The sequence below is a fragment of the Pteropus vampyrus genome, unplaced genomic scaffold, assembly GCF_000151845.1.
Source record: "Pteropus vampyrus isolate Shadow unplaced genomic scaffold, Pvam_2.0 Scaffold225, whole genome shotgun sequence".
NCBI lineage: Eukaryota > Metazoa > Chordata > Mammalia > Chiroptera > Pteropodidae > Pteropus > Pteropus vampyrus.
Genome location: NW_011889006.1, coordinates 445,942 through 460,355, shown reverse-complemented (window position 1 = coordinate 460,355; position 14,414 = coordinate 445,942). Strand labels below are relative to the sequence as shown.

The window sequence follows — 14,414 nt, the reverse complement described above, 5'->3', positions numbered from 1 at the left end:
GGCCCTATAGAGAGAATTTAGCCTACCCTGTTCCACAGAGGTGGCAACAGGCTCAGAGAGCAGTAGGAGTTTGTCCAAGGCCACCTAGTTCTTGGCAGAGCCCAGGTCTCCCACACTACTGACTCCATCACCTCCCCTGACCTCCTTTGGCCCTTCTTAGGCCCTTCCCTTTTCTCGTGTCTCAATTTTTCCTTTCCTGTTTTCACCAGGGGTCCCTGGGATTTCCTGGTTTTCCTGGAGCCGGTGGAGAGAAGGGAGCCCGGGTAAGCTGAGGGAAGAAAGAGGATGTGGAGGGAAGGGCGACTCTGTGGGGAGCCATGCCCTGGGTAATGCGTTGTCTGCTTCATTGCCAACAGGGCCTGTCTGGGAAGTCAGGACCACGGGGAGAACGGGGGCCCACGGTGAGTGCAGTGGGGAGAGAGACCTGTATCTTAAGATCCAAAGGGGTGTATTGGGGATTTCTGACAACTCCTCTCTTCTCTTCCAGGGTCCACGAGGTCAGCGGGGTCCCCGAGGTGCCACTGGGAAGTCTGGAGCTAAGGTTAGTGGTCTTGGCAGGGCTCTTGGCCATCTGCCCCTTAGCCCACCTCCCCACCAACTCCTCTGACCTCGGGAAAGCTAGAAAGCACCTCCTCTGACTCTGTTTCCTCCACAGGGAACATCGGGTGGTGATGGCCCTCATGGGCCCCCCGGAGAAAGGGTAAGTGCTGCTGGAGTCTTCTTGTCCCCAGCTCTCCCCAGGGAGCCATTTGGAACAACTTCCTGTTACCCCAGGGAAGAAGCTGTGTCCCCTACCCAGCATCCCACCTCATTCTGCTGACTCAACCCAGCTCTGTCTCTAGGGTCTCCCTGGGCCTCAAGGCCCCAACGGATTTCCTGGCCCCAAAGGACCGCCGGTAAGCTGACCGCTGATCTCTGACCTCTAGTCTACCTTGGTTCTCTGAGTCCTTCTTCCCCATTCTCTTCCCTGCTTAGAATTTACCTGACATTTGAATCCCTTCCAGGGCCCCCCTGGGAAGGATGGGCTGCCAGGACACCCAGGCCAGAGAGGAGAAGTGGTACGTGATGCCCTGCCTCCCTCAGACCCTCAAATTCCAGAACTGTCTGGAAGGCCCACCAGGGTGGTTCTCCTGGCAGAGCGGAGAGCATCCTAGTGCTCGCTGCTCAGACCCATGGCCAAGGAAGGGCGACTCTGCCCTTCCTCTGGGAACCTGGATTCTTTGCCACACTGTCCATGTCTGACAGTGTATTCTGACTGCTCTCTCCTCTCTTCCTCTTTCAGGGTTTCCAAGGGAAGACTGGCCCCCCTGGTCCCCCAGGAGTGGTGGGACCTCAGGTATGTTTGCCCTTTGGAGAGAGTGGACCCCAGACCCTGGAATTATTCTATCTTTCCTTGTCCTCTTTCCCCATCACAAGCCCCTGCCCTGGACCTCTTGGGGCTGGGGTAAATGGTGGGCCTGGGATTAGGAGCACTGATGCCCAACTTCAATTTCCTGGGCCAGTTTTCATTTTCTTGGGTCTTGGAGAAGAGGCAGTTCCCCAGTAGGGACAGAGGTGGTGTAGTTGCTCCACATCAGGGATTGGAAACTGGAGCAGGGGCCTCAGAGAGCCCCTAGAAATCTCCCAGTAGCTTTGGGGCATAAAGGGGTTCTAGAGGGGTATTTTAGGGTGGCCAGGATGGCTGTTTTAGGCAGAAGGTGGGCTGAAGGGTCTAAGATTAGAATCTCTCTGCTTCTTCCCCAGGGAGCAGCAGGAGAAACTGGGCCCATGGGGGAGAGAGGTCATCCAGGCCCCCCAGGACCCCCTGGAGAGCAGGGACTGACTGGAACAGCTGGAAAAGAAGGAACAAAGGTCAGTAAGGGGCCAGGTAGAGGGGAACTCGGGGGACCAGGGTTGCGGTGCTGAAGGGTACGGTCAATTGGGGATTTGAGGGATGTTAGAGATCTTTCTGCATAATTTGGTAGCTCGGCTGTGGTTCACTACTTTTTCTTGCCTTTTAGGGTGATCCTGGTCCCTCTGGGGCCCCAGGGAAGGATGGTCCCGCTGGGCTTAGGGGCTTCCCAGGAGAGAGAGGCCTCCCCGGCACTGCTGTGAGTATCAGACCACCTGTAACAAGTCACCGCTAATCCTGGTGCTCCTCAGAGTCACCCACTCCCATCTCAGCCTGTCCCCCATCCCCAACCTGCATGTTTCCTGGACCCCCATTCCTGTGATGTTTCATTTTCCTGTCTCACGTCTGTTGCTCCAAATCTCCGGTTCATAGGGTGGACCCGGTTTGAAGGGAAATGAAGGTCCGGCTGGTCCCCCTGGCCCTGCAGTGAGTCTGGGGTCTCTGGGGGGAGTGGGGGAGGAACCAGGAAAGGCGGTGGGTGAATAAGGGTGAATAGTGGCATCTGGATGTAGGCAGGGCTGTGGACTGGGCAGAGGGAGTCTAGAGTCAGCTGTAATGCATCTGATTTTGGGCTATTCTCCTGGGAACAATGGTCAGGGTCCTCCGGTGTGGGTAGGCTGTGGTCTCTTCCATGGAGATCTAACTCCATTTCCTCTCAGGGCTCCCCTGGGGAACGAGGTGCGGCAGGATCAGGAGGACCCATTGGACCTCCAGGGCGCCCAGGACCTCAAGGTCCCCCTGGAGCAGCAGGAGAGAAAGGTGTCCCGGTGAGTGTGGGGTCCCTGCTAGGGCCCCCAAAGAGCTGCTAGATTATGGAGGGTTTCTGGTGGGGATGTTTGAGGGTAAGGGTCATCTTCAGGTCGTGACTCCTTTCTTCACTTCCCACAGGGTGAGAAGGGCCCCATTGGTCCGACTGGCCGTGATGGGGTACAGGGTCCTGTGGGGCTTCCTGGTCCTGCTGGACCCCCAGGAGTGGCAGGAGAGGATGGAGACAAGGTGAGGGAACCCACAGCCCCTGGACTCAACTTCTTTCCAGATGAGATTGCAGATCTAGGCGTGGCCTGTCTTATTACTCTCCCCACTTTCCCCATCTTCTTTCTTTAATGTCTCATCTGCCTTCTCCCAGGGTGAGGTGGGAGACCCCGGACAGAAAGGCACTAAAGGGAACAAGGGTGAACATGTAAGTGTCTATGATCTTTGACTTCTGACCTCTGGCCTTAAACCTCATTCCCACCTGGTTTCTCTCCCTGTCTTGGTATCTCTGACTCTCATTTCTCCCCCAGGGCCCTCCTGGACCCCCTGGACCCATTGGTCCTGTGGGGCAGCCTGGAGCAGCGGTGAGTGACTGATGCCTGGCCCACTCTCACCAGAGGCCCCAGCAGTCCCCAGTCTGCCCTCAGTTCCCTTCTTCCCCTGGGGTTGGGGATGGGAATAGGGGGCTCGGGGCTGGTACCCAGCTCTATGTGACCATCTCTGTGCCCTTGTCCCTGCTCCTCAGGGAGCAGATGGGGAGCCTGGAGCTCGGGGACCCCAAGGACACTTTGGAGCCAAAGGTGATGAAGGAACAAGAGGATTCAATGGGCCCCCAGGACCCATTGGTCTGCAGGTGAATTGAAGAGTGGAGATAGGGGCTGAGAATTGGGGTCAGGATGGAGCTGATGTCTGTCCCAGACCCCTACTAGCCCCGTTTTGATGAGGACTGGGGAGGTGGGGGGCAGAGGACTGGCGGGGCAAGCATGTGGGATCTGAGGGAGGGAACTGGGGGATCTAGGGCAGGTTGATCAGCTAGGTCTGTGCTGTGTACACCTGCACAGGGTTTGCCAGGCCCCTCAGGAGAGAAGGGAGAAACAGGAGATGTGGGCCCTATGGTGAGTGTGATTTCACTGATTATGCATGACTCCTACTGACCCAAGACCCACCTACTAGTCACCTCCACCCATCCAGCCCCATCCTAGCTGCCACTGGCCCCCTGATCCCTGGCCTGGCTGTTGCTCCTCCTCCTCTTTGCCTAGGATCTCTGCCTTGCGCAACCCTCGATAATTCATGTGCATCCATCACTGTTTCTCTCATTTCCCTCCCCAATCTCTGGTGTATCTGTTTCTCCCCAGGGACCACCTGGCCCCCCCGGACCTCGAGGCCCAGCTGGACCAAATGGAGCTGATGTGAGTCCTCTTGGCCTCTTGTCCCTTCAAATTAATGTTGCCAGTCCTCTGCCTCCCTTGCCCCAGACTATAAACTCTAGTCTTATTTCGGGTACCACGAGAAGCCACTGGCCCCTGGGCCTCCCACTGTCACACTGCTGTGACCTCAGGGCTCTCATCCAGGCTCTGCCTCTAGAATGGCACTACTTCCCTAAGCTGTGATCCTTATTTCTGTTTCTCTTTCAGGGTCCACAAGGTCCCCCAGGAGGTGTTGGGAACCTGGGTCCCCCTGGAGAGAAGGTATCTAGGAAGGGGGTGAATGGCCTGCTCTTGGGGAGGATGAAGGTTGGACTTCCTCCAATTTTGGTTGGCAGTCAAAAGAGAATGAGGTGTGAGGAATGTCAAGATTTTTTGGGGGGAGAAGGAGGAATTTTGACCCCAATCTCCTTGCAGGGGGAGCCAGGAGAGTCAGGATCTCCTGGGGTCCAGGGTGAACCAGGTGTCAAGGTGAGTGATAGCTCTGAGACACCTCTCCCCAATTCCTTTCACCCCCACCTCAACCTCACCCCCACTTTTCCTGTGACCTCCTGGAGCTAGAATTCCTCTACAGCCCAGGAGTCTTTGCCCCAGCCATTCTCTATGGGGCTTGGTCCCTGGGTGTAAGTGAGCCTTGCCATCCCTTCCTTGAAGGGAGGAGGAGCCAGAGGACCCCTGTCTGGGGTTGTCTTTCTCTGTGCATCCCACCATCACTGAGGGGATTTGGGGGTGGATGAAGGTGTCTTGGAAGCAGGGGCTGCATCCTTGATCTTCGAGATCCCCTTGGGACCATCTGTACCCTCCACTCATCCTCCAGGGTCCACGTGGGGAGCGTGGAGAGAAAGGAGAGTCGGGGCAGCCAGGAGAGGCAGGACCGCCAGGGCCTAAAGGCCCCACCGGTGATGATGGCCCCAAAGGGAATCCTGTGAGTTTGTGGGGAGGGGCCGAGAGGAGCTCTTGTGAATGGAAGACCTGGGAATGTGGGTATGAGGATCTTAGAGCCCAAGAATAGGGGATACCTGGGAGGAAGGCTCTGGGATGGGGTCTCCTGGGAGGGGTGTATGGGGGTCTAGGGTCCAGAGAGAGAGAACATGAGAGGCGCCCTCTAGTTAAAATGCATTAGAAGGCACGTAGTGCACAACGGGGAAGAGGTGAAGGGGACTCTTTCTAGGGTGGTGCAAGGACACTACTGTCTGTAGAGAGGGAGAGTGTTACATGCACCCAAGGGGTTCTGTGTTGGCTCTGTGTGTGCTTAGGGAGCTGTGAGCCTGACCTTTGTCCTCCTTCTTGGTTAGGGCCCTGTTGGTTTTCCTGGTGACCCCGGCCCTCCTGGAGAAGGTGGCCCTCGGGTGAGTCTTACCCAGGGTGGGCTTCTGTGTGGCTGATGAACTTGGCTGTTGGAAGCTGGCAGGGCAGGTAGAGGGATGGGAGGATCAGCATTCTTGGGGTGATACCAGCCAGACTGGGACCCGCCTCTGACCTTGCTTCATCCCGACAGGGCCAGGATGGTGTGAAAGGTGACCGTGGAGAGGATGGCGAGCCAGGGCAGCCTGTGAGTGACCAGTGACCTGTGACCCCTCTCTTTACCCCTGAGCCCAAGCATTTAGACTCATTTCCCCTCTTCTTTGCCCCACTCTTGAGAGGCCCCTTGGCTGGAGGCTAAACACTCACCCACCCCTATTCCTCTCTCCCTAGGGATCTCCCGGTCCCACTGGGGAGAATGGGCCCCCTGGACCACTTGGGAAGCGGGTAAGTGAGCTAGAAACCTGGGATCTTGAGGGGCAGTCCTTGGGCAGGGTGGACAGAAGATGAGGCAATGGCTGGTGGGATGGGCAGGGAGATGCCTGGGTAGGGTGCACATTTGCTTGAGCACATGTGTTTATAAGTGTGCTGTGTATTTTGGGGTATGCTCGTTCCTGGGGTTTGGTATGTAAGTTCTTGCCAGGGGTGGTGGTGTGTACCAACCAATCACAATGGACACTGGAGGAAGGGGCTGGCTTTCTGGAGGGCCCCTGCTGGACCAGGGATTAACCTTATAGTTACTGGAGTAGGAGGTAGGGCAGTAGGTGGTATGTGGGCAAGTGGTTCTTCACCAGATGCTCAGAACTATTCAGTATTTTAACAAATGGTAAAGCTGTACGAGCTCTTACTGTCTGTGAATTGTCCTCTGCATGGCTTCATCCACTCTTCCTTCCTGTCTCCACACGCAGGGTCCTGCTGGCACACCTGGTCCTGAGGGGCGACAAGGAGAGAAGGGAGCCAAGGTGAGGGAGAGTCTGCCCTGGATTCTGGAACATTTCCTCCATCCTCCTGCCCCTTTACTCCTGATTCTTCTGTCTCTGAATGCCTACCCCATGTCCACCTCCCCCAGGCTGAGCCCCTTGTGGGAGGACTGGGTTTTCTGTACCTGTTCTTGCTCCTGGGGCTTCTGGGGTTTGGCCTCTCCTCCCTGCCTCACCCTGTTTACCTTGGACTCCCTGCCCCCACCCACAACCCCCTCCTCTGCCTCATAGGAGACATTTCTTCTGTGCGTTTCAGGGGGATCCTGGTGCTGTGGGTGCCCCGGGAAAGACAGGCCCTGTGGGTCCTGCAGGCCCAGCAGGAAAACCTGGCCCTGATGGTCTGAGGGGGCTCCCGGGCTCCGTGGTAAGTCATGGTGTCGAGAGGCTGGGTTGGAAGAGGTGAAGGGCTATGGAAGGGGTAAAGTATGGGGACATTCCTCTTGACCTCTGTGCTCCCCTCAAATCTGCAGGGCCAGCAAGGTCGTCCTGGAGCCACAGGCCAGGCTGGGCCTCCAGGTCCCATGGTGAGTGACTATGGATTGGGGGGGGGTGGGTGAGGATGGGAGTGCTCTGGGGACATGGGCATCTAACTGAAGCCCTCGAGGAAGTCAGAAGTGGTTGGGGAACAGCTTGTTTGCACCTCTCCCTGGAAAGAATGACTTCCTTGTCTCCTTACAGGGACCCCCAGGGCTTCCTGGCCTCCGGGGCGATGCTGGGGCCAAGGGAGAGAAGGTGAGTGACAGATGAACAAGTGGCCAGGTATCTTTCCTCTCACCTTTATCCCCCAAAACCTACGGGCACCTTGAGTGCCCACTGTTCTGTTTCAGGCCTCCAGTACCAAGTCTTTGGGGGTCCTTACTCATCGAGGGCTATTCACAGCCCCTGCTCTTTCCTCAGACCCTGCACTTGAGTATCTCTTGTCTTCTGGGCTCTGACCCCTGTGGTCTCCTCCCACATCCCTGCGTCTCCTCTGTGCTCCCCCCTGACCACCTGTCCCCTTCTTCAGGGTCACCCAGGTCTTATCGGACTGATTGGACCCCCTGGGGAACAGGGAGAGAAGGGTGATCGAGGACTTCCTGGCCCTCAGGGCTCTGCTGGACAGAAGGGAGAGACAGTGAGTCGAAGAGGGCTTGGTCCTAGAAGGTCTGGGTGAATGAGGGTACAGATAGTGTTGGGGGTAGGTGGGATCAGGGGTGGAGACTCAGTGGTCTGGTGAGGGAGGGGTAGGTGAAGATGACCCATTTGAAATAGGGCCTCCCTTTCCTAGGGTATCCCAGGAGCATCTGGCCCCATTGGTCCTGGAGGGCCCCCTGGCCTCCCCGTGAGTACTCCACCTTTCCTCTACTAACCCCCCTAAACCCCACTGCTCCCCTCTCTGTAATCTCCCAATGACTCCCATGGCAACTGTCAGCCTAACAAGCATAGGCCTCAGTTTCCCCCATATGTTCTTATACCTGCAGTGTTTCCTCCCCCATCTTGCCAGAGTCTCTCCAATGTCCCTGTGTCCCCTCATGCCTACTCCCCTGTGAATCCCTTTGTCCTTTGGACTCATGACCTTGCCTCTCCATTCCTCCTTGTCCCAACGCTCCCCTGTGGTGACCATCTCTTTCTTGTTTTTTTTTTTTTATTTCACAGGGACCTGCTGGCCCCAAGGGAGCCAAAGGAGCCACAGTGAGTGAACCCCAGCCAGCTCTGAGCTCTGCTTCTTCCCCCAAGCTGGACTTGTCACTATCTCTTTGGAGCAAACATACTCTCGTTCCCAGCCTGGATATTGATTTGACGCTTCTGTGATCTTGATTGCATGCTTGACCTCATGACCCCTTCGTGACCTCATTTACTCCTTTGGCAGGGCCCAGCTGGACCCAAGGGAGAGAAGGGCGTCCAGGGCCCTCCAGGACACCCGGTGAGTTACAAGTCAGGGCCTGCTTCTCTGACTGTTCCTCTCTGTTCCAGTGTTTCTCTGCTTCACCCTCATACTGACCTCGTCTCTCATCCTCTCCATCTGTGCCTCCATCCAGGGTCCCCCGGGTGAAGTGATCCAGCCTCTACCCATCCAGATGCCCAAGAAGACTCGGCGCTCAGTGGATGGAAGCCGCCTGATGCAGGAAGATGAGGCCATGACGACTGGGGGTGCGCCGGGCAGTCCTGGGGGGCTAGAGGAGATCTTCGGCTCACTTGACTCCCTGCGGGAAGAGATAGAGCAGATGAGGCGGCCAACAGGGACCCAGGACAGTCCTGCTCGCACCTGCCAGGACCTGAAACTCTGCCACCCAGAGCTGCCTGATGGTCAGTGTCAGCCTCAGGGGACACAAAAATATTAACAACAGCATGGGCATGGACAAGCAAAATGGATGTTGGGAGAGTCTTGGGGAAGGTGTTGGGGTGGGAGAAGAGAGGGTGGAACAGCAGCTACTTACTAATCACTTCATAAGTATTTCAATATTTAGTAACTGATATGGTCCTCCCAGTGTGTACTAGCTCATTATCAGCCTGATATCTACAGGAATAGATAAACATACACGTGTATACATGTGTTTGCATTTAGACAGGCGTGTGCAAACCTGCAGCCACACATTTGTTGTACCAGCATGAGAGTATCGGTGCTCCTACAGCCTGGGGGTGTGCTGGAGTCAGGGCTGTCAGAGATGGGGCAGGGGTATAAGGTGATGAAAGAACCTGGAGTAGGGTGGGCTGTGTTATGGGGCTCTGGTGGGAGAGCAGTAGGACTGGAAAACTGAGAGCATTGTGGGAAGGGCTGCGGGGGACAGAGGGAATGTGGGAGCGAAGAGCATCTTGGGTCTGAGCCCTCAGGGCCCTGACCCTCCCCTCTCCCTCACCCAACAGGAGAATACTGGGTTGACCCCAACCAGGGCTGTGCTCGGGATGCCTTCCTGGTTTTCTGCAACTTTACAGCAGGTGGGGAAACCTGTGTGATGCCACGGGATGATGTTACACAGGTAAGAGCCGGCCCCTGACTACCTTCTCCCTTGCCCCATAGTGTACCCCTGTCGGGGTGTTAGTGGTTTCTGGGTTTATGTGACAAGTTCTCTGGCCCTTGAGCTTGCAGAGACCACTTATTGGCCCTTCTCCATTCCTGTGCCTTCTTCTTTTCCTTCTCACAGCCCTCCTATGCTCAATTTGTCTCCTTCCCTTGGCAACTCAAGACAAAAGTTTGCCTTTCATTGACCCTGTCTCCTGGCTCTCGTTCTGGCCCTCATATCTCCCCAGCCCTTTCCTCCCACCCATTCCCCACTCATGCCCCTGGCCCAGCTTCCTGCTTCAGTAGAGGCTCGGCGGGCTGCTCTTTTTGCCTCTGACCACAGCCCTCTCTCTTGCCAGTTCTCCTATGTGGACTCAGAAGGCTCCCCAGTAGGCGTGGTCCAGCTCACCTTCCTGCGGCTGCTCAGTGTCTCTGCCCACCAGGATGTGTCCTACCCGTGCTCTGGTGTGGCCCGGGAAGGCCCCCTGAGGCTCAGGGGGGCCAATGAAGACGAGCTGAGCCCAGATACAAGCCCCTATGTCAAGGAATTCAGAGATGGCTGTCAGGTGGGAAGCAGGAAGAGCCCGTTAGGGGTAGATCCCAGGCTCAGGCTGGAGGAAAACCCTTTGGGCAGGGTCACCAGGGAGAGCCAGAGTCCAGCTTCCTGGTGTCACATTTGTCTGAGGAAGCTCAGATGGGCGTGAATAGAGTGGGGAAGATGGAAATGGGGTTCACCTGTGTGCACATAGCATTGCTCCAAGTGAGCCATGCAGGCTTGTACACACATTTGCACAAGTTGTCCAGCAGAAGCACACAGGCGGCAACTCTCCATGGAGGCACAGGGGCAGAGATGCCCCAATTTGTATATACATCTCCAGAGTTGCCTGGATGGAGTCACATAGGTACACACACATGTGGAATCATGTTGGCTGTCATCATACAGGCACACCCACAGACACGTACACACATCCTTGTGCAGTCACACAGACTCATGTAACCCCCACAGACAGATAATCTCAAAGACAAAGACAAAGCCTCACAGACTGGCTCATGAGCACACCCACACACATGCAAGCACACACACAGGCGCACACAGCCTTCCTAACTTTTCTGATCCTGACTCCTTGGAAGAAAATTTAGCGAGTCTGAACATGTGACACGGTTGGAGGAATAGCTTCTCGGGGTGCTCAGAGGAGAGACAAGCCTGGGCCTGAGGGTGGGGTTTCATGGGGCATGTGCACTTCCCCACCTCACTTCCCCTTCTCCCCCCTCAAGACACAGCAAGGCCGGACGGTGCTGGAGGTGCGAACACCTGTGCTGGAGCAGCTGCCAGTGCTGGATGCCTCCTTCTCAGATCTGGAGAACCTCCCGAGGCGGGGAGGGGTGCTGCTGGGGCCCGTCTGCTTCATGGGCTAGCACTTTTTCTCTCTCTGACCCCGTCAGTCGAAACCAGGCCCACCTGGAATCCCACAGCATCAGCTCTGTGCTACTTCCCGAGAGGGCTCCTCACCATCAAAGGGGCCTTGGGCCAGGGCACCGAGAGCCCCTAGTCAGGGCCGGACCAGGGGAGGAGTGAAGCAGGTGCTAGGATACCCCATGGGAGGGGCGGTATCTGGGGCTCTTGGCCCTCCCACCTGGAGCCTGTGACCTGTTAGACAGCTGACACACCTATTTAAAACTCACCTCCCAATCACCCCAAACAAGAGGAAGAGAAAAGACACTGTATTTCGTATTTAAAAGTAATTATATTAATTATTTAAAGAGTGGAAAACCCAATAACAAAAAAGATAAAGAGAAATGCTAATAAAAAATCAGTGGACTTTGGCGGTAGGGCTCTCCAGGGATCACTGCCCCCTTGCCTCAGGGCTTTCCTCAGTGACTGCGTGGGGAATTTTCAGTCGAATCCTAACTCCCTCACACCCAACTTGTAGCACCCACTGTGAATGTTGGAATATATGGTCTCCTTTGCCTCAGGGCTCTGACTCTCTCTGCCCAGGTGGGGCTCTCCCATCTCTGCCTACCGGGTGTTTGGCTCCCTGACCCACATACCTGCTGTCTTTCACTTGGTCTGGGGCTTGCAGAAACTGCCTGTTACTTGGGGACCAGGCCAATCCCTGGGGGAGAAACGGAATTGTGAAGGGTGTGTGCAGGGCCTGTATCTAGAGGACTGTTGAAATATCTTCCAGATTAGCTGGGAAGTCGCCTTGGCCCTGAGCCTCCTGAGTATCCTAATGCCATCCTGGCCACCCCAGTCCTTCCCCTGAGTATCCCTTCACCTTCCCTGATCCTGCAATTGAAGGATTAATGTGGGGCATATGGATGGAATGGACTCCCAGGACCTCGTCTAGCTCTATGACCAGCATCCATTCTGACTGATAGTTAAAACATGTGATTGTCTCCTAGGGTGTGTGTGGTGCTTGTGTTGTTATTTCAATCCCTACCCATCCACCATCCAATGCTCCTCTTCCTGGCTGAGCCAGAAATGGATGGTTTAATCCCTGTTCTTGGAGGGCCTGTCCAGCCGGGGTATCATAAAACCTGGCTAACGTGGTCAGAATCACAAATGGATACCCCTAATTCTGCCTGCCGTTAGTGCTGGATTGGGAGAGGGTGTGCCTCAAACACAACCCCCTCCCCCAATCTTTAGGGACTTGAGGCCTGGAAGGAGCCTTAGATGGCCTAGTCTAAACTCTTCGCAAATGAGGAGACTGAGACTCACTTCAATAACAACGTTTTCCTGCACTTGTAGCGTTGGTCATCTCATCCTTCCCCCTCAGCCTTGTAATGTCCGGTCATAAAAAGCCAGGGGTGCGTAGGGGCTCCCATGCTGGACAAGTGTGTGTGTTAGCGCCTACGCAATTACAGGCTTTGCTGTTGCATCTAGATGCACAGCCCTCGCTCCGTGTCCTACTCTGTGCCGACCCCACTCCTTCCTTCCTCAGCGGCCCCTTTCACGGCTTATTCTTCATGCAGCTCTGTGTGGTCCAGTCTTGGGTCCCAGTCAGGCCCTGCTGTTCAGGGCGCACAACCGGGCATCCCTAGCTGGCCTCCCCGCCTTTCCTAGGCCTTCCCATCTTTACACAGCACTTCCTGGCCCCGCCTGTCCTGGCAGTAGATTAAATTTTATTCCAGGGCCTCATTCCAGTAGGGACACCCCTTTCCTTGCTGGACGCCTGGTTGCAGGGGCAGGAGGGCGTATGCACGCATGCGTATGTGTGTCTCAGCTTCGCTTCCGCAAAACCCTCGGGGGCAGGTTGGACAGAGGCTGCCTTGCACCCCAGACCCAGATTCCGGGGTAGATACTCCCCAGACACCCCCTCGCTTCTTCCTCCCGTGGATCCCCAACGGCACTGCCTTGTTAGTCTCCGTCCAAGGACAAAACACCAATTTTTGAATCCTTGGAGTGTTGGATCTAATTCCTCTATCCAGGAAGCTCTCCTACGGGAGTCTGGAAGGCAAGACTCCGCAGGAAAACTGATCGCAGGTGAAAACCCCTTCTCTGCAAGCCCGCGCCTCGGGCTCGGCGTATCTCTCTGCCTCTGCTGCCCCCTGGTGCCAGCGCCAAGACCTCTGCCCGTTGAAGGGCCGGGGAAAGATTTCGGCTCCTAAGACATCTCGAAACCGCTGCCCCTCGTTCAACACTCCTACTCTGCCCCAATCCAGGAGGAGGCGGAGTGAAAGGGAAGGCCCCGATCTTGTCTATTTAGGGTCAGGTGATGGATGGGATTTCTGGGATCACCCACAACCTCCGTCTCCATCTTCAAACTCCGAGGGCTTCGGACAACCTACCTTCCCTCCCTTCCAGGCTGAAGAGATGATCAGACCTAAATAAATGCTCCCCACTCTCTTCGCCCGCACCCACTCGCAGCCAAGCCGGGCCAGAGTGGAGGTTTCTCAGCGCTCTCTCGGCAATTGGAGCCAAACCCACAGAGGTCGCCCAGGGAGCACAAAGGGGAGTGTCCCGGAAGGTCACTTTTGGTCAGATGCTCTGAGCTCAGGGAGCTTTTCTTCATGGAAACAATGCCATACAGTCACTCAAATAACATTTATACATGGTGGTTAGGTCCCCAGGCCAATCCACAAAAGCCTATTTAACTAGTATGCCAACCAACCCCACATAACACTTTTGTGAGTGATTCTGTACGAAGTTGCTGCTGAGGATGCCAGGACCACAGCCCCCTCTCTGTAGCGGGACTTCTCCTGGGCCAGCTGAGGCCTGGCTCTAAGGAAAGATGGGAGAAATTTAAGAGCAAACATAGACAAACTATATTAATCAAGACAAAGTCAGTAAACAGGAAAAAGGACTTTTTATTAATAAAGTATAAGATTTTCAACAAGGCACAATCAGGGCCCACTTATCCATTAGATATCCACAGAGTTCCAGAGTTGGGAGTTTGGGGTGGGGCTGGGTGTTGTTAGTGCAGGTGCCTTGGCATTTGGATGTATGGGTGCTGGCAGTGGCTCCAGTGGCTTGTGGGCAGTAGGGGCTTCTGGATGGGGCCCAGAAGAGATAAAAGAGAGGCAGAGACTTTGGGGAGTTACTTTGGGTTTGTTTGGTTCGGACCTTAACTTTTTTTAGGAAGGGCTGAGTTCCGAAACATCTTTTTTTCTTGTTTTACTTTTTCAATTAGAGTTGACATTCAATATTATTTATATTAGTTTCAGTTATACACCATAGTGATAGACATTTATATAATTTACAAAGTTGAAACATCTTGACTGCTTCTCAAAGGAGTTTAACTTGAACCCAATAAGGAAGAGGGAGTCCTTGATGGTGTTTGAAAAGGTAAGTAATATGATGGAGTTGTGTGCTAGCAAGGCTTCACCCAGGTTTGATGAGGGTGTGAAGAAACTGGAGGAAGGCACACAGCTAACAGGCTTGGAGGTTTAGGAAAGGAGGACTTGGAGTGGGGAGGACAGTGAGATTATAGTGGGAAGGCTGTGAGGGTGGGTCCTCTAGCCTGTCACACCCTTGGAGCTGCTTCTCAGACTTGGACTGATATTTTTGGCCTCTGCGACTTATAGTCAAAAAACAACTTGTAAAATTTGGACCACTTAGATCACTGTACCTAAGAACACTACAT

At 55.1% G+C, this 14,414-nt stretch overlaps 1 protein-coding gene across 3 annotated transcripts in view; it reads left to right on the top strand.

Annotated features, from left to right (window-relative positions):
- Positions 1-11,731, top strand: part of COL11A2 (collagen type XI alpha 2 chain) — a 29,120-nt gene extending 17,389 nt beyond the window's left edge. For all 3 annotated transcript variants that reach the window (XM_011373433.1, XM_011373432.1, XM_011373431.1), the window contains 35 exons: positions 210-263; positions 357-401; positions 488-541; positions 656-700; positions 843-896; positions 1,005-1,058; positions 1,283-1,336; positions 1,744-1,851; positions 2,001-2,090; positions 2,264-2,317; positions 2,551-2,658; positions 2,780-2,887; positions 3,018-3,071; positions 3,175-3,228; positions 3,390-3,497; positions 3,706-3,759; positions 4,000-4,053; positions 4,279-4,332; positions 4,486-4,539; positions 4,886-4,993; positions 5,364-5,417; positions 5,567-5,620; positions 5,764-5,817; positions 6,279-6,332; positions 6,607-6,714; positions 6,821-6,874; positions 7,029-7,082; positions 7,357-7,464; positions 7,618-7,671; positions 7,986-8,021; positions 8,200-8,253; positions 8,369-8,636; positions 9,195-9,307; positions 9,690-9,896; positions 10,606-11,731. In XM_011373433.1, the coding sequence (XP_011371735.1) occupies positions 210-263; positions 357-401; positions 488-541; positions 656-700; positions 843-896; positions 1,005-1,058; positions 1,283-1,336; positions 1,744-1,851; positions 2,001-2,090; positions 2,264-2,317; positions 2,551-2,658; positions 2,780-2,887; positions 3,018-3,071; positions 3,175-3,228; positions 3,390-3,497; positions 3,706-3,759; positions 4,000-4,053; positions 4,279-4,332; positions 4,486-4,539; positions 4,886-4,993; positions 5,364-5,417; positions 5,567-5,620; positions 5,764-5,817; positions 6,279-6,332; positions 6,607-6,714; positions 6,821-6,874; positions 7,029-7,082; positions 7,357-7,464; positions 7,618-7,671; positions 7,986-8,021; positions 8,200-8,253; positions 8,369-8,636; positions 9,195-9,307; positions 9,690-9,896; positions 10,606-10,746 (2,781 nt within the window). In that variant the 3' untranslated portion in view covers positions 10,747-11,731. The remainder of the gene's footprint in view (positions 1-209; positions 264-356; positions 402-487; positions 542-655; positions 701-842; positions 897-1,004; positions 1,059-1,282; positions 1,337-1,743; positions 1,852-2,000; positions 2,091-2,263; positions 2,318-2,550; positions 2,659-2,779; positions 2,888-3,017; positions 3,072-3,174; positions 3,229-3,389; positions 3,498-3,705; positions 3,760-3,999; positions 4,054-4,278; positions 4,333-4,485; positions 4,540-4,885; positions 4,994-5,363; positions 5,418-5,566; positions 5,621-5,763; positions 5,818-6,278; positions 6,333-6,606; positions 6,715-6,820; positions 6,875-7,028; positions 7,083-7,356; positions 7,465-7,617; positions 7,672-7,985; positions 8,022-8,199; positions 8,254-8,368; positions 8,637-9,194; positions 9,308-9,689; positions 9,897-10,605) is intronic.
- The last annotated feature ends 2,683 nt before the right edge of the window (positions 11,732-14,414 follow it).